The following is a 19,035-nucleotide window of genomic DNA, read 5'->3' as shown; positions in this document are numbered from 1 at the left end:
ATTGCCATTGAATCCATGTGAAGGTGGTAAGCATATATGATATGCTGTCTGGTAAACAGTACAGGAAGTGCATTTCTCTGAGAAAAACCAAGGACACCAGTGGGGCGTGAAATTATGGATTTCATCAAGATTTTTTTCAAAATATTTAAGTAAATTTTGATTTTGAAACAATTCAATGACTTTATGCAACAAATAAAATAGACAAGATGTGATTTTTGGGTGAACATTATTGTCAATTATCCGCTGTCAAACTCCGGATCTCAAATACCTTTGATTGTATAGTTGCAGCGGTGAAATACCATCATGATTGTCTTGTCCTCTATATGTTGTTAAGCCATGTCCAACTGAGGACAATACAATAAAACATGAAGCACTTGAGAAACTCTGCATGTATATTCGAGAAAATGATGAATGTCAGAATTCATTTCAGGAGCTCACATCTCCTATGAATAGGTTTCAAGGTGGAACCAGTGAATATGAGCCAAAAACTCTTCATCTGAAGTTTATGAACTTCTTGGGGAAGGATGTTCCCAGCTCTTGTGAGCATTATAGAAAACCAAAACTTTACACGCTCTTGGATGAAAGAAATTGCATTTTAACTTGACGAAAGCAGCACATTGGTACTCTTTACATCGTTTCACGTGTAGCATAATAAAGTCCAAGTCGGACCAAGTGAAAGTCCGTCAACGTCATCAAACAGCAAATGCTCACAGCATGATATCTGCCTGTCGTCCAAGATCGTTTGTCTCACAAATATTGTTGGCCATATCCACTTACATTAACCACAGGTATGAAAGCAGAGAATGGGTTGATATCGGAATATGCAGAACTAATGTCATTGATCCAGCAGTTCATTTGCGTGGAGCAAAGATGATTCCCTTGTTCCATGCTGCTGGTCATCTTGCCTATGCGACTGCTGAAGATCTCTGGTGGAATGGCTCGTGGTCGTGGTGTAACTGACACCACTGTTGCCAAATGGTTCCATGCAATGCTTCAGTGCATACCAGTATGTGATGCTTTAGAGAGATTCACAGGGGTGCACAGCCAAACATCTGAGCAACATGTTGGCCTCCATTTATGTAACATCGTGAGAAACAACAAGGACTATGAAACATTCGTCCATTGGCTGAAAGACCATTCTTCTTTCTCCTATGACGAGCATGGGTCGCTTATCTGCATAGCAAGTGGTGTTGTAGTTGGCCAATTGGTATACGCAGACAACACAGTTTCTAAAGGAACGAAAGCAGCTTCAGCTGTGACAGGTCAGATGTTTGCAACTGAGAGCACAAGTCAAAGAGAGTGCATTATGTCATTGGTGGTAGCCAAATGCTACAAAGTTTGCCAGATATGTGACAGCTATGTGGCCTTTGTGCTTCAACATTATGGTTCAGTTTAGTGGAGGCTGATGGATATGATCTGCTGAACAGAGTAGACAGACTGAGCCAACATATAATCTCAAATCATTTTTGAGCCAGACATGAAGGCAACAACTTCACCAAAGTCTTTTCTTAGCAACAAGAAAAACAAAGGTCGCTTCATAACATTATTGTTATCATGCCATTTTTTATTGTCTTATGTATGTGTGGTGTTAAACGTAATATATTTAGATTCCTTGTGAGATGAGCTTTCATTTGACATGTCACCTGGCATATTTATTGACAAAATATAAGTGTGTATAATCATTTTAATGATTTTGGCGGCCATCTTGAAATTGGTGGCCATTTTGAAAATGCAAAAATGCATGATATCAATCTATTTAGACTCCTTGTGAGATGAGCTTTCATTTGATATATGACATGGCATAATTATTGACAAAATATCTGTGTGTGTAATCATTTTAATGATTTTGGCGACCATCTTGAAATTGGCGGCCATTTTGAAAATGCCACAAGGTAGAATTTGCAGAACTTTGTACTTTGCACATGGCAATGATGTTCTGAAGCTTTCCTGAAAAATTCAGCTTTCTACTATTTTTTTCCAGTGTCATGTCTAATGCTCCTGGCCTAGATTGCGGGTTTAGACAAACCTATAAACAAGATAATCCACCCCCTGAAATGTAGATGAATACTATAGCAACCCACATAGATATACCTCATATTACGTCACGGAGGCGCTCCTCTCTGGTTGAAATTTCGACCGCGGGAGGCCTTTGTCGAAAAGGTCGATTAAGTAGGGATAATGTACAACACAGATATATAGTCTGTACACAGTCTCCTTGATTTTGGGTAATTAAATCTCGAAATGAGCAGTTTTAATGACGGGGTTGTTTCATTTATAATGATGTCAATAAATGATTTATGTATTTGTACCCCCCTCCCCCTCCCCCTCGCTAGAGTATATATATATATATATATATATATATATATATGTGTGTGTGTGTGTGTGTGTGTGTGTGTGTGTGTGTGTGTGTGTGTGTGTGTGTGTGTGTGTGTGTGTGTGTGTGTGTATATATGACCTTTAAGCACTGGGACCTGCGACGATCCAGGTTAGTACTGATCTTCAGTAACCCATGCTTGTCGGTTAGGTGCATCTTATGGGATCAGGTGGTCAGGCCTTGACTTGTTTTACACGTGTCATCGTATCCCAACAGCGTACATTAATACTCGGTATGTCGATCCATGCATTGTCTGACCCAAACTCGATTCTTTACAGTTTGTCGTCATATAACCGGGTAGGTACCGGGTAGGTGGTTAAAAAACAAATTTATTGTGTTCGGCTTGTATACGATCCTGAAAACACTGTCCCCAATACTGTGATATCCTTTAAAACTTCATGGTAGATTCTATCAGGGATACTCTATAACAGGGATTGGTCACTCGCTTGCTTTCCTTACCATTTGTACTAATTAACGTGTGCCTCGTCATGCTCCACTGCACACGTCGACTTGGTTTGTTCTCAGCGCAAATCGGCTGCGCTTAACAGTATTTCAACCAGTTTACTGTCGGAAACTATCGGCATCTCCCGGAGTAATACTCGGTAAATTGGAGTAGGCTCCCCTGAATGTTGTCACAACAAGCTGGTTACACTTCCTGTCGCCGAATGATGCATGTGTGGATTAATGAGAGGACTTGAGAATGTGTTTACACATTGCCTTGTTCAAAGACTCTCTGTTTATGTGACAATTTTGATACAGCATTCGAAACGATCGCCAGCCCAGAGGCCCAGCGTCGGTTGTTAATGTATCAGGCCAACAGTTTCAGTTATCTGCAGGCCCATGTGGTCTTCTGTCAATTAGATCTCATTTCTTTTCAACTAGCATCGTGCCCATAATTTGTATTAATGTTCAGGAATTATCCTTGATCCCTCATGTTAGGATAACTTCCAGTTTCACTTCATAGTATTATATATTCAGTGCCGCATAGGAATGTCAGCAGTCTACAACTAATGTAAACTTCTCTGTGCTCCATACACTTCACTAATGCCATGTAATGGATTTTGTAGGGACTCTCTGCAATGAAGACTATTTTGTTTTCATTGGTTTGATTTCAACAAAATGGGTATGCAGACTTTAAAGACTGCAAGTGGCAGCAAGCCCTGATGGCCAAATGGCAAACTAAAGGTTATTATGTTATTATATGTATGTGAAATGACCTGTTACACAATTAAAATGTCTCATTATGTTTCAGTGGTTTTCTGTTTGTGTGGAATGCTTAGGCTGCATAAAAATATGTTTCTCAGGCACATTCTTTTCAAAAGTGACGAGTAAGACTTTGATTTTTAATTTTTGATAGAAAAAATGTGACGAGGGAGGAACACATTTTTATTTCTTTTTCCTTCAGGAATACAGTTTGGAAAGTTAAGCACATGTTAATGAGTTGTAGATTCAGTCACTCTCATTCTTACAGACACTCAGTCTATAATGGACAAATGGACGGCCGTGGCAAAGTCGAAATTATTTTTTTTAAGAGGGCAGTTAATGAAGATGACCAGATGTCTTCCTGCATGTGCGCAATTGCATGGATACTGACAGAATGTCAACTGACACAGTCACTCCCCCCTAAAAAAACAGAAAGTTTAAAACCATCACAAAGCGTTAAAAAGTCCTTTGCAGTTTTGTCAAATATCAACAATAGTTTCAGAACTAAAACATTCAAGCATCAAAGGCATCCATGGCAGATTAGAACAGATCAGATATGTCATACCTCACACTTTCACCAGATAGAATATTCCCCTCAATACTTAGAGGTGTATTTGAAAGAAATGAATTTTAGGACGACTAAACACATTCAAACATTGGCTTGTAGTAATGAGTGATCAGATCAGATCAACGATATGTCATATTTTTCACACACATGAAATACTTGTGAATGTATACACCCTACCAATTATTTTTTTAATTCATAAAATCATCACTATTACTTCCAAACACCTCTCACCAGATGGAACTTTTTTCCCTAACAGAAATTAAAGGTGTGTGTGAAAGAAGTTTTTTGAGCAATAACTAGAAACACTCAAAAAATGCTGTGTAGTATTTCAATGGCGGATCAGAACAGATCAGCGAGATGACACGTTTTTCACACACCTCAAATAAATCCTAACAATATGTTTAGATTATCAAATTATAAATATTACCTGCAAACACCTTTCGGGTCATTGTATATTCCCCTCATAAATATTTAAGGTGCATGTGAAAGAGGTTTTGGAGCAATAACTAGAAACACTCAAAGTTATACTACTGAACATCACTGAAAACGCACCACCCCTAAAATTGTGGATTTCTAAGAGCAGAAGTGAGCAATCTATGTAAATTTTACATATTTGTGTAGACCAATGTTTGATAAAGAAAAGAAGCAAAAACAATCAAGCAAAACAGTGAAGATTTAATGCAGCTGACAATGAAATAAAGATGGGGTCAAAATGGAAAGTCAGTAGCGTGTATGACCCCCGTTAGCAGCAACACAAGCTGTGCAACGTCTCCTCATTGAACGGATAAGTCTCTGAATAAAGTCCTGAGGCACTGCATTCCACTCTTGCTGCAAGGCATTGTCGAGTTCCCCAAGGTTGTTGATCTGCGGACGACGTGCGAGGCGTTGGCCGATGTAATCCCACAAGTGTTCGATGGGTGACAAATCTGGTGACAATGCAGGCCAATGAAGTAGAGGAATGTTGTTGTTAGCCAGATACTGTATCGAAACACGTGCAGTGTGGGCTCGTGCATTGTCATGTTGAAATGTGTGCAGATCTTGATGCTGGTGAAAGAAGCGAACGACGTTGTTCTGAAGAATGTTGTCACGGTAGTAAACGGCATTCACTCTGCCACGACAAACAATCAGAGCGGTTCTGTGGTGATAACTTATCCCTCCCCACACCATAATGCTGCCTCCACCCCACCGATCAGTTTGCACAACACAATCCTGATGATAACGTTCACCCCGTCGACGCCATACCCGTAGACGCCCGTCAGCATTTCGCAAGTGAAAACGCGACTCGTCGGAGAACACCACACCATGCCAACGTCGTAACAACCACACACGATGCTGTTCAGCCCATTGTCGGCGTTCACGGCGATGCCTGTCAGTCAGGATGGGTCCAACGTAAGGGCGTCGACAACGTAACCCTGCCGCACGGAGACGGCGTCGGACGGTGGAAGCGCTGATCAAACCACGTCGACCCTGGACAGCGTTGGCGGTTCTGGCAGCGGGCAAGGTTCGATCCCGAATATGGCGCCGTACAATGTCTCGATCTTGACGAGGGGTGGTAACACGTGCCTGACCTGGGCGTTGCCGGTCCCTGCTGGTTCCTGTTTGTTGGTATCTGTTAGCAAGCCTCAGAATGGTCGAATGATGACACCCAAATCGTCGTGCAATGTTTCTGCTTGAAGCGCCGACCTGCAACATACCCAAGGCCTGTTCTCGTTCCTCTGGTGACAATCTTGGCATGGCGAAAAAACTTTACTTACGAAAGTACTGCGAAAATGAGAACGGTTTTGTGCCGAAGGTCTTTTATACCCCTGAACAGCATGCTTTCTGCATGCAATTTGTGCCCTTCGTGTGTGATGTGCATGAATTTTGTTGTTTTCATGTGATGTGTTCGATGATGTGTTCGAACGATCCGTTTTTTACTGTAGAGCGTTATTTACGATCTAGTGTGTTATTATCAAAATTCCCACCATTAATTTTCCATTTCCAAAAGATTCTATTGCCTTATTTCAAAATTTACAGGTGGTGCGTTTTCAATGATGTTCAGTATATTTCAATGGCGGATCAGAACAGATCCGCGAGATGGCACATTTTTCAACACCCCAAAAACACCCTACCGATTTTTTTTAAATTATAAAATTAGCACTATTACTTCCAAACACCTTTCACTAGATGGTATGTTCCCCTAATGGAAATTAAAGGTGTATGTGAATGAAGTTTTTGAAGCTGAAACAAAAGCACTCAAACAACGCCGTGCAATATTTCAATGGCGGATCGGATCAGGTCGGCGAGATGGCACATATTTCACACACCTCAAGTACGTCCTAACAATTTATTTTAGATTATGAAACTATCACTATTACCAGCAAACACCTTTCGCCTGATGGTAAATTCCCCTCATAAAAATTAAAGGTGTATGTGAAAGACGGTGTTGAGCAATATCTAGACACACTTCAAACAACGGCGTGTAGTATTTCAATGGCGCATCAGATCAGATCGGCGATCTGCCACATTTTTTCACCCCCCCCCCCCCCCCCCCCCCCCCATTAAACCCCAACATGTTTTTAAGTCACAAAACTATCACTATTGCTTGCAGATACCTTTCAACTAAAGGTATAATTTCCTGCTAAAACATAAAGGAATGTGTGAAAGAAGCTTTTATTGACGAAACTCAGTCTATCTTCGCTGTGTACCGATAATTGAAGCCAGAGAGTTACAAGATGCCGACTTGAAACTTTACTACAAACATATTTTCTTATGCTGACACTAATTACAAATATGTGACTAGAACTGAAGTAACAGAACAGGTGACTTATGTTCTACGTGTAGGATCCGAGTTGTCACAACACTCAGCGAATGTAATCAGCTGTTGAAAATGAACCGAGCTCAATCTTTAATACTAAGCTGCCACCATATTGTCTCCACTGGTCACGTGACAAAGCGAGACATACGTTCAGCGGTTTTTCGAGGAGTTTCCACTCCCCTCTCTATATAGGCTCCCTGATTCTATGATACTTTTGTTGGAGTGAGTGAGTGTGGTTTTCCGTTGTGCATCTCACAGAAGACCCGGTTCCGATTCCCCGCGTACAGTGTTTGAATCCCAATACTAGCTTCCCCAGCTAAACGTCACGAAAAAGCTTTATTTGATCACTCTTTGGCGTTTTATTTTCGTTCAGAATCCCATTATTAAGCCGTGTTGTAGCAGCTCTTGTAATCTCATCATTCATGCAGTCACATTATCCATCACATATTCATAGACAATGGATAAAGGTAAAGTTCCTGTAGTCCTGAACAGATACCCCATAAATCGTATTTTATAGCCTCTGCCCTGAGATGATGCATCCACCAAACTATTGACAACTTACCTTTGATTAGTCCTGTACCCACTCGGGCAAACTGTGTCAGCGCACTCACCCGTAATGGGTTGTCGGAGCGCGACGCCGGTGATATACGATACCAGATTAGGGAGTGAGATTGTGTGTACCCACAGACGCGCAGTCACATTTGAGAAAGCAGCCCAGCGTTCAAGGAGAGCACAACTGGGCGTGAACGCTTGTAGATTTATGAGTACACAAGAAAATATATTTAGGTACACTTTGTGGGAAAGTGAAAAGTTCCGAACCTTAACGTACCCAGCTGTTGAATACGGGTATGTTTGAGCTCGAGGATTCTGAGGATCGAGAAACCTACTCTATCCCTGAAATATTTGTTTTTCCAGAAATGAAACCTTTTAGAATCTTGAAATTTAATTTGCGGAAATCTAGGCATACCTGACTATTTTTGGCGTTCCATGTACTAACCTCAGTGTTATAAACATCACTGTACTGACACCCAAATGCAACTACACCACCTACATTAAAAACGCACGTATGCACGCACGCACGCGTTCACACACAACAGCAGTCCTTCTTTACTAGATCCACCCAAAATTGATTAATATCACCAGTTTTAATCAAACGATTCCTTATCCAATATATCACGTGTTTTGAGGTTTTCGGTTAAATGCTCATGGGAATATGAAGAATAACCATGTCTCTTTTGTTGTACAGATATTCAACTCCACTTAGGAAATTCCTGTGACAATTAATGAATCATCCATGCGTATCAAACCCGATCTCTTTCCATTGTGCATTCATACCGTATCTAGGTCAGCTGACAATACGACACACTATTTACAGTGGCTACCAAAACTCACGGACTTTTGCCTATAAGCTGAATATCTTCTTTCTTATGTATTTCACTTCTAAATGCCCTTCAAAGACTTGAAGCTGAATATTGTTTTTAAACAGGAACATTGTACCAGGAGCAGCCTTGTCCGTAGGTAACTGATAGCATTTGGCCTGGTTTAGTAGGGACCAGTTAGTTTCACTAAACACAAACTCATTCAACAAAGGCAGGAAAGCTTTGCTTGATTAAAGGTGTGTGAATTTGTCATTAAATCCGACAAGAAAATAAATCGATTGTTTATGAAATATGTGCGACAACAAAAATATCAAAATGTATGATGTGCTGACAACACTGACTGCTCCCTCGAGAGATCGCTTGTACCATTTATGCCTGTAACATTGCAGATAAGTACATAAGTATGTGTCTCAGCGACTATAACATTTCGTTATCGAACATTTAAAAAAGAAGTTACCGAGGAGTAGATAGCTGGATTTAACGGCCTCGGGAAGGCGGTGCCCGTGCTTTACTCAGGCACAAGTCATATCGATTTTACTTACCCGGTCATTCATCACGGCCCAGCAACGGGCCACAGTACCTGCGATTGTACCCGGAAGAGAACATATTTACGTGTACAGTAATTACACGTAGGCATGTCAAGGGGTTACGATCAATATGATCGAGATCGATATCGTGGTGACTACCCGGATAGAGGTCATAGCCGCTATAACAGAGGACAGGGATACGAAATGAGCAGACGACCGGTAAGAGCAGACGACATTTTGATTTTGTTTGAATGGTCTGAACGGAGCGTTGTGTTGGTATGGTACATTCAGAATTATGATTGAGTGTATATTACGTATGTTTTCAAAGTACACAGCGAGGCCGTTAATACGTCCATCGGGTACGCTCTTGTCTGGCTGGGGCAAGCAACGTCCATTTGACGATGAATGAACAAACACGTACCTGGCCTGATTAACCCAGAGGAGAACGCAGGTGGACACACAAAGGGACGACAGGGCATCTCTTTAGACACAACTCGACCCCCACCCCTACACACACACACACACACACACACACACACCCTTCTCTCTCTCTCTCCCGTTCTGTCGTTTGACCCATTACTAAAATTATAACTGTACATTTGCTAGCGTTATTAATTATTTACTTTAAAACTGTGTCGTGTCTACATAGGACTGACATCATCACCGACACGGATGTAAATTATCATATGGGTCCACCTTGTTATATGAGATCACTATTGAATTGGTGCGTGTCTGTACAACGTATTTTTTGTGTACTATTTGGCTGGAAACAGTAGAAGTAGCATATTCTATATTGAGTTAATAAATAGGGCTAGAAGAGATTTATTTTGATTCTAAAATCTTTCATACTTTTCGATTAAAAAGCCTGTACATACTTGTCAATTCCTCGTTGTCATATGCTAAAAAAGATAGCATGATATTTTTATCTTCGTGTACCGCTTATCCGCATTGAAAGAAAGATTGACAACAAACTATAGCATGCGTAATTGTGGTGATGATTGTCAGCTGTATGTTTACACGTAAACATATGTGTTTATTGAACTTTGTGTATAACCCGTGTGTTGGTGGACAATATATCATCAATAGCGCGTCTCCCTGTGAATGTTTTTGTCACCTGCAGTTTTTATTGAACGTTACGAATAAACGAATAAAAAACACATTACAAGGTGAAAATGATTGTATTTTAGAGTTTACAAGAACCACAGAATATTCACAGACCACCGAGTAACGCATATTCCATAGTATAGGTGATAATATTCTACAAATGTCGTAAATCTTGATCGCGAACTCTGTTTGTTGAACGCTGCGTAAAAGTACCTCCCCTGATTAAAAAATAATTGAAAAAAAAAGTAAAGAAAAACATGAAGTTCGGAATATTTTGTAGTTTGGCACAGTCGTGACATATTTATTGACCTCATATAAACACATCCCAGTCTGTTGGTGATTTTATACAGCCGCTTAATTCTCACATAGACACCATGTTGTATTGCGTCATAGACACTAATGCTACCTTATTGGACTATTACACAAGTTTATGTTAACATTGAACATTTCCACGGCATCGAAATCTATAATAATCATTAATCACCCGCAGCTGGTCAAGTCATGGATCACATTACCACGCCTGTTCAGGTTCTCTTAATGTTACACAGTATATAAGTGCTGCAGTTGTTTGAACGACATGACGGTACATTATAACATTTCCTTCCGATGTTTTCTCAACGTTTGGCTGTATTATACTGAGAGAGTTTTAGTGTGGGAACAAATGTATATTTTCAACTATTTTTTTTATATATTTTGCTCTAACTCCACACTTGGCACATACAAATCTTTCCTTTTGGATCCATCTATTCTTTGTAATTGTTTTGTCCTGTTGTATATTTCTGAAACTCTGTTCAAAGGTGTGGCTCCAGGTAGACTGATATTTTCCATGTTTTACAGTGTCATTTAATATATTCTTAAAGTTACATTCAAAGCACATTCTGTATTGATTACCTGCACAATATGTTTTAATGAGTGAGTGAGTTTAGTTTTACATCGCACTCAGCAATATTCCAGCTATATGGCAGCGGTCTGTAAATAATCGAGTCTGGACCAGACAATCCAGTGATCAAAAACACGAGCATTGATCTGCGCAACTGGGAACCAGTTACATGTGTCAACCAAGTCAGCCAGCCTGACCACCCGATCCCGTTAGTCGCCTCTGACGACAAGCTAGTCGCCTTTCATGGCAAGCATGGGTTGCTGCAATATGTTTTAAACACGAACGCGTGATTCATGTAAAATTTAATATATAATGAGAAACTGTGTCATGCAATGAGAGTATGTGTATGATGTAGCTATTGTTTCAATAATTTGTCGTGATGACACAACATGGGGTGCGTTAGTGCAGTTTACGTGTATGATCGTGATCGACGTACCGTGATACGGATCGTGACCATGCTTTATCGCTTCTCTCCTGTTACCTCGATTACCTATAGGGACCCGGGACATCGTTTGACATTGTAGTATACTTGTACTACTTGGAGTCGTCACATAAAGATACGTTGCCATATGAACCCGTCACATCGTTTCACATTTAGTGTACCTGTTTTTAGGGTCATCACACAAAACAAGTACGTTATTACAGGGACCCGCGTTATTTTAACGCTGTAGTGTACTTAAATTGTAGTTGGAGTCGTCACACAAAATATATATATTATTACAGGGACCCGCGTTATTTTAACACTGTAGTGTACTTGCAATTAGAGTCGTCACAAAAAATAAATACGTTACTATAGGAACCCAAGACATCGTTTGACATAGTAGTGTACTTGTACTTAGAGTCGTTGTTATATGTTATTACAGAGACATAGTATCGGCTGATTGAGCTATTTGTGTGGGTTGCGTAGGCGTGACTGGTATAATATTACCTCGCATTATTTGTATAAATTTTATTTACATGTATTACCTGAGGTGAAGGGAGTGATATAATATACGTCTGGTTTGAAATAACAGTCTTCTCCACCTTCATTTCACTTTGAGACAGATGTGTAAGATTTTAAACACAAGTTTCACTCATATAATGGTGGACCTACACAGATTTAACTACGTTTACACCAGACACGTTTATAACGATCTGATATTTTGTCTTGGTCTTTTGCTGTATATTTTTATCTTTGAAAACAACCTTGAAATCTATCCTCATTGTAATGAAGGTTCTGTCGCCCAAACCCCACCCCAGTGACCAGGATGTAAAATGATCGAGTCCTCATGGATAGTTCTTAACACACCTGTGATAACGAATAAAGTGGTTCACACCAGGCATGTTATCTTATCCTTGAGTACTTGCCAAAACCACTCACAGTATTTGTCACCGTGTGCTTTACACGCCATACGTCATCCAGACAGATGCAATGATACTCACTACGGCATGTGTTTTTCTTTCAGCTGTGGTTACATTTGTATATCACCCCGTCATGATTCTTAGTGAGTGTGAGTGAGTGAGTGAGGATGGACTTACACAGCCTTTAGTAATATTCCAGTAATATCATTGCGGTGAACACCAGAGAAAGGCTTCACACATTGTACCCATGTGAGGAATCGAACCCGGGTCTTCAGTCTGACTAACGAACGATTCATACCGCTAGTCTAGCCCACCGTGATGTGGGGAGGCATCAGTGATGTCATGGAGGCATCAAATGTTGACTACAGGCAAGGTGAAATACCGGATGTAACGAACGCATCCATATTGGTGTATCCAAACGTTGCTATTACGAGAACTGCCCAAAAGAACTAATGTCTGTGGATCAATTTGTGGAGCTTTTTCTCCGTAAAGAGAGTGTCTTGACAGTTGTAAATGAATTTATTTATGGCTTTCAGTCCCATAGGGTGTAGAGAAACATTTGAAATGAACATGATTTGCAGAAGAAAGCCAGTCATTAAAGTATCGTAATAACAAATAGTGTAATGAAAATGAGCCCAGGAACCTGCACTGGTGTGGACATACATGAGCTCTCGCTAGAGACATACAGGTTCTCTGAGATATACTAAACGAGATGCATAAATACAGCGAAAACAGTTTTAAAAAATATGCTAATGCAAACATCATGTACGTTACGTTTGAAAGCTCCACTGAGATGTTGAACTGGGTATCGGCGAACTGGACATCGGCGCCGTACAAATGTTTAGTATAATATATAATGTCAGTTTCCGAAATCCTTTGCTGTGTTATCTGTTTCATTCCAAACAAGAAATTCCTACCTATGATAAACGTTATTCTTCACAACGTCTCACAGAAGCTAGATATCCTTCCTGGATTCCCGAATTATCAGGAACTTTGAATGGGCTGCGCAAGACTGAGTGTGTGAGTGAGTATGTTTTACGCCGCATTTTTGCAATATTCCAGCAACATCACTGCGGTCGAATGAACAAATGGTTGTTTTCACACAAAATTATGAAGAATTATGACAATGAGAATATATTCAGTGTCTATATTGTACACTTGCAGGATTACGACGACTACGACGACCGTCGAGGACGGGGCGGTCACGACAACGCAGCATACTACCACGACGACGGTCCTAAGGGGCGAGGCGGAGGAAAAGGCAATGATTACATGGTAGAGGAAAGCCCCAAGAAGGCAAAAGGCAAACGGAAAGGTAATTGATCGAATTTATACACGTGGGCTTGGAATTAGCCTGAATGGTTAGTGGGTTGTCAGAAAAGGTCACGGGCTCCAGGCTCCTTGCTCCAGGCTCCAGGCTCCAGGTTCCAGTCTCTGGATATTAGATACACGGTCATTGACCCGGACACCAGAGTTCAGGGGGTACAGTGCCCTGGACACTTGGTTAGTACCTATTGTACCCACAACATTAGGCTGTAACCTGTCTCACAGTCCCTGATAAAACACTAAATGAAGCAGGTGTGGATTGTCCACAGTGTCATCTTACCGGGGTCCCTTGTTAGTTTATATGGTGGTGTTTCTTCCAATCAACATTTATATATATTTCCGGAAGCTTAGCTTTAGGGTGGGCGCACAGCACTGTCGTTGCAAGTGTATGCTTAAGCTTGGATTTTGAATGTGGTACGATGACCGATAACAGTGTCGATTGCGACAACACAACTCATTCGTGGATTCAGGAAGAAAGTGTGCATAGTGGCGGTATCAACTGGTCGTAGGTCAGAACCTCTGATTAATCAGGGTATTTTCAACTTTAAAAACCTACGTAGGTATATTCGTTATGAATCATGAATCAACGAAGATTACTTAACGGTCTGTTTCTTTACATTTTTAGGGTGAAACGCAGTTACTTAGCTGACATACTGAAAATCCAGATTAAGGATGAACATTCCCTTTCAGTGCTAGATATTAGTATTCAACTACACGAATATCTAACTGAATTATGGGCTGTGGTGTAGCCCAGTGGGTAAAGCGTTCGCTCGTCGCCCCGAAGACCCGTGTTCGATTTCCCAAATGGGCACAACGTGTGAAGCCCATTTCTGGTGTTCCCGCCGTGACATTCCTTTTAAGTTTGCTAAAAGCGGCGTAAAATTATACTCACTCAACTCACTTTCGTTGAACTGCGTGTTGCTAACACACGTAGGAGGCCTAGTGTTACAACGCTGCACGGATCTACTATGGAGCTGTAAACAGGTGACTAACAAGCCTGTACATTATTAAACTGCAATATATAATCGCCGCAACAGATGGTTTTCGTCCGAGTGCAATTGAAACAAGATACCGACAATAGTCGATTGACATCACTCAAGTGTTGTAATGAACAGACATAAATCAGGGCTATCTATCGATAACGTTTAAGGCAACGCCTCTAGTCAGCGATTGTCCGTGATAACACCAGTCTTCGGTAAAGATCATACTCTGTCGTGATGACATATGACCCGACCTCGGTCTTGTTGGGCCACGTGCGTAATGACACAATGACCGACAGGTACAGACATGTTAGTGTTTACACGTTGATATTTCTATGGGGGTTCAGCTGTACATGGAAAGATAAACCTCTTATAGCCCCGGGACTGTTTGACCTAATCTAGAGATTAAAAGAAAGATAACGATCGATAACCAAGGGTTGGAAGATATGACAAATTGCGTCATAATTTCTCATTCTTTCTAGGTACCATTCGGAACGTATGTGTTCATATTCGTGCGATGAAAACGTCATGATGATGCAAGCCAGTTTTGTAAGATCACTCGAAGCGTTTGGGAAGCCAAGTGGTAAAAATGTTGGTTGTCCAATTTCCGAGTGCGAGCTGTATTCCATAAGTACATTGTTTGAAGCCTGTTTCTGATGTGATGTTGGATTAGTAACAGTTATCAGATGTGGGGTTGGTCACCTTGTCAATGCCTTTGGTCGGGCTGAAGTAGCAGAGTTGTGCACAAGGTATTGAAGTATATCGTGTCTTAATTTCTGTATACATACAGAGGACAATATAAACACGGTGTGTTAAATTATTTGTTTACACCACTGTCTGTAGCAATCAAACCTAATAGCATTGTTTGTTTGTCTGTTGCTTAACGCCAACCTCAGCAATATTTCAGCCACATGACTGCAATCTATAAACAATCGAGTTTGAAGCAGACAATTACAATGACATATGTCAGCCTGACCACCCGATCCCGTTAGTCGACAAGCGTACGTTTCTGAAGACAAATAAGGTAACACATACCGTCTTGCACTCACGATCATATAATCAAAGTCATGAAGTCGTTCAATGATGATTTTAGTGAAGTCAGTTTTACCCAAGAGTGAAGATCCGGGTTAGAACTGAACTTCAGTAACCCAAGCTTGAAATTAGAGGCGTCTAATGGGATCGGGTGGTCAGGCCCTCTACCTTGGTTGACAAGTCAAAACACTGACTACACAACAGTTTTCTTTTCTGTTTCCTGTTTGGTTTGTTTGGTTTGTATTGTGCACCTTAGCGTTACACAACTACACTGAATAAGCGCAAAATACACAGGTGTAACCAGTGAGCCAGATGCATTACGAATCAGTTTAAGACCTCATCAAACATTGACAGTCTGTGACGTCTTAGTTAAGGTCATGCTGCCTACATCTCGCCATAAAACATAGAAATACGGTGTCATTAAAGTTTAAAATTAAACTTCATTTCTAAATACCATTTTCTTGTGAAACAAGAAATTGTAAATTAGTGTAACCAGAGTTGTTTGTGGTGTCTGTTTTCACATTCACACGAGAAAATTTGGTTCGGATAGGATAACGAGATTCATGCTTCGATGTATGTCATTCTATCCTAACTGTGTATATCGATGCTCATAGTGTTGATCACTGGATTGTCTGATCCCAACTCGATTATCTAGACACCGCCATATCGCTGGTATATTGCTGAGTGCGACGTAAAACTAAACTTACAAAAAAAGAAATCGACTTAGCCAAATATGAATAAACGTGAGACTCCCTATTTTAATTCATTTGATCTACGTGACAAAAGATAATATATGCACCTGAAGTCTCAACGCAGAAGTCATCATGTCTATTTGACAACATAGTCACTGTCTCGTGAACACACAATGCTGTTTTACAACGTTCTGTGTAACTCAATGCGAACAGAATTCCAACACAAACACGTCCTGTTTGTCAGTAAGAAAGCATACACACTTCTCAGTGCCTATTATTAGACTAGTGCGTTTGACGAGTCACGAAGTTACCTGTTATCTTTGGCTTCTGTGTGCCTAACCCTGGGTTGATCGTGATGCCCAACCCTGGGTTCGAGCTCTTACGTGTATGACTAAACCATGATATCAGAGACTTATTCATATCTTACAATGTTCAGATGATGTACTAAATGATGAATACATACACACCGATAGGTGGTGTAAAACATATAAACAGTCCGTGTTTAAGGGCGTTTTCAGTGCCTCGTAATGAGGCTGAGTCAGGTGTAGATGATGTGGAAAGTTGAGAAACACTATCATTTAAGGGGTGGATCCTTATTCATTCTGAAGGGGAGAGATGAAGTGAAGGGAAACTGGTTTAATGATGTGTTTGAAATAATTACACTTCTATTTCGTTTTGTGACGCCATGTATACTCTTGATCAGTCCTACCTGAAATATGAGGTTCTACGGGAAAGAATGGTTCTGCTTGTTGATTAACGCTGTATAGAATACAGTGATTGATATCATGAGCACCGATCCACGCAACTGGGATACGATGACATGTGCCAGCCAAGTCAGTGAGCCTCACCACCCGATCCCGTTAGTCGCCTCTTACGACAAGCACGGGTTGCTGAACATCAATTATCACGACTTCAAACAAATATGGAGCAGGCAATTTAATTGAAAGGCATGACAAGGTGTGTCTTAACTGACGTAAGGACGGTTGTGTTTCACATTACGCGTTAAGTTCGAGGTTTGCTACACGCATACGACAAGGGATAACAGAGATTTTAATGAGCACAATGTGAATAGCAATTTAATATATCGTGAATGATCGAGTCCCATTTAGCCAATCCAAACAATGGAAGTTGTTACAACCACCACGAGACAGCAATCTCATTGAAATAAACTGCCGGACAAAAGAAGATATACACTTTCATCTAAAAATGATGTTATACCAAATGTTATACCAAAACGTTGCTTCCTTGGAAACATTCGCCGACTCGCTGCAAAGTGAAAGTGCAAGGCAGCCGTGATCCCCGACAGACTCGCATTGCAATGCCACCATGGACCAAGTATATATGCTTCAAAAAGCACCATAGTATGCCGTGTTTACTACATCAGTGTTTTCCAATTTCTGAATAATACAAAATGGCAGAATGTTCCCTTACGTTAAGTAGAGAAAAAAAAATTAAAACCCTCCCTTGATTTCACGAGATGGGTTCGTTTTTCAGTCGTTAGAATGTTCGTATAATATTTGTAAATTTGTATGCGTAAAAGGCATTCTTGGAAGGAGGAATACAGCGTTCATCACAACAACGGGGTGTGTTATTCACACGGATAGCAAGAATGCCTAGGTCAGGGTACAGTGTGCACGCTACACTAACTTTCTTAACAGCAATAGCTGAATAGATCCCAACATAACTTACTCTCTGAAGCGCAGCAAGGGGATCCTCTGTCTGTCTCAGCCCCTGAACCACATTATTTTCACTTCTGCCGACCCCTCCCTGCAATGCTAAAGCCCATTCCCTCAGGTTTTGAATCTCCCATCTCACTGGGGCTCCTTTTCACTTTAAATGTTATAAATGATATATATTCAGGGACCAAGCGTTAGTCGAAGGTGTTGTGGGTGGGGGATGGGGGAATTGGGGTCCTGTACAGTTCGGGGTTTCACGGTAGAGACATCTGTGCTTTTTGTGTTCTTCAGCCGATGTTATGGGTGGGGATGGGGGACTAGGGGGTCCTGTCTTTTCAGTAGAGACAGTAGAGACACCTGTGTAGAGACATATGTGTTCAGTTCCTGGTTACACTTCCTTGTGGCAAGCCTCTTGAATAATAATATTTAACAGAAAATAGGTACTGTCAAAACCCATTGTGTCGAAGTCATCGGAACTGAGGGGGAAAATTCGGCTTATCCGATTGTTCGACACATCCGTCAGAAGTATTACATCATCTACATAAAATATGAAAAGTAGCATAGAGACTCTACATTTCCAGAACAGGAGTAACATAGAGTTTCCACCCGTTATACACTTGCATGTTTATGGTGCGATTAGTTGTTTCTAGATTTGTGTGACAGGTTAGGCATGTTAATTTTATCTTAATTCACACGGGGTGGACGTGGCGAGGTCGAAGAATGTCTACTCTGCATAATCATGTGTTCAACATATGTACAGTGCTGGCTCAAAATAGCTGACCCATCATCATTGGATGCGACAGTAATTTTAGTATTAGGTGAATAGTATTTAATGTATGTCGCATTATGTGTTTTCAAATACGCACGTTTTTTGATGCTGTACTTTTGAATCCGCACATGAACATGTTTTCAGTTTCGCAGAAGAAGCACTGCCACTGCATTGTACACATTTAATCTCTCAGAACATAACGTAGTAGAGCATATGTTACAATGTGCTATTCTACTGTAAATAAACAATTATTTAGCAGACAACCCAGTGGTCAATAGCATGAAGACCAATTCTAACCGGGATCCTCGCGTTTGCATAAATAGAAAGCTTCACTTTCACTACCCATTCAGGAATCGAATCCGGGAAGAACCAACGCTTTTAATCAGT

General features: G+C 40.7%; 1 protein-coding gene across 1 annotated transcript in view; it reads left to right on the top strand.

Moving 5' to 3' along the window:
- The first annotated feature begins 8,651 nt into the window (after positions 1–8,651).
- LOC137273684 (choline transporter-like protein 2) overlaps positions 8,652–19,035 on the top strand; it is a 33,579-nt gene continuing 23,195 nt past the window's right edge. Inside the window, exons 1-2 of the mRNA XM_067806481.1 lie at positions 8,652–9,067; positions 13,338–13,488. Coding sequence (XP_067662582.1) covers positions 8,957–9,067; positions 13,338–13,488 — 262 coding nt within the window. The 5' untranslated portion in view covers positions 8,652–8,956. The remainder of the gene's footprint in view (positions 9,068–13,337; positions 13,489–19,035) is intronic.

Source organism: Haliotis asinina, chromosome 2 (assembly GCF_037392515.1).
Source record: "Haliotis asinina isolate JCU_RB_2024 chromosome 2, JCU_Hal_asi_v2, whole genome shotgun sequence".
NCBI lineage: Eukaryota > Metazoa > Mollusca > Gastropoda > Lepetellida > Haliotidae > Haliotis > Haliotis asinina.
The sequence above is the reverse complement of the archived record's forward strand: the minus strand, read 5'-3'. Positions and strand labels throughout refer to the sequence as shown.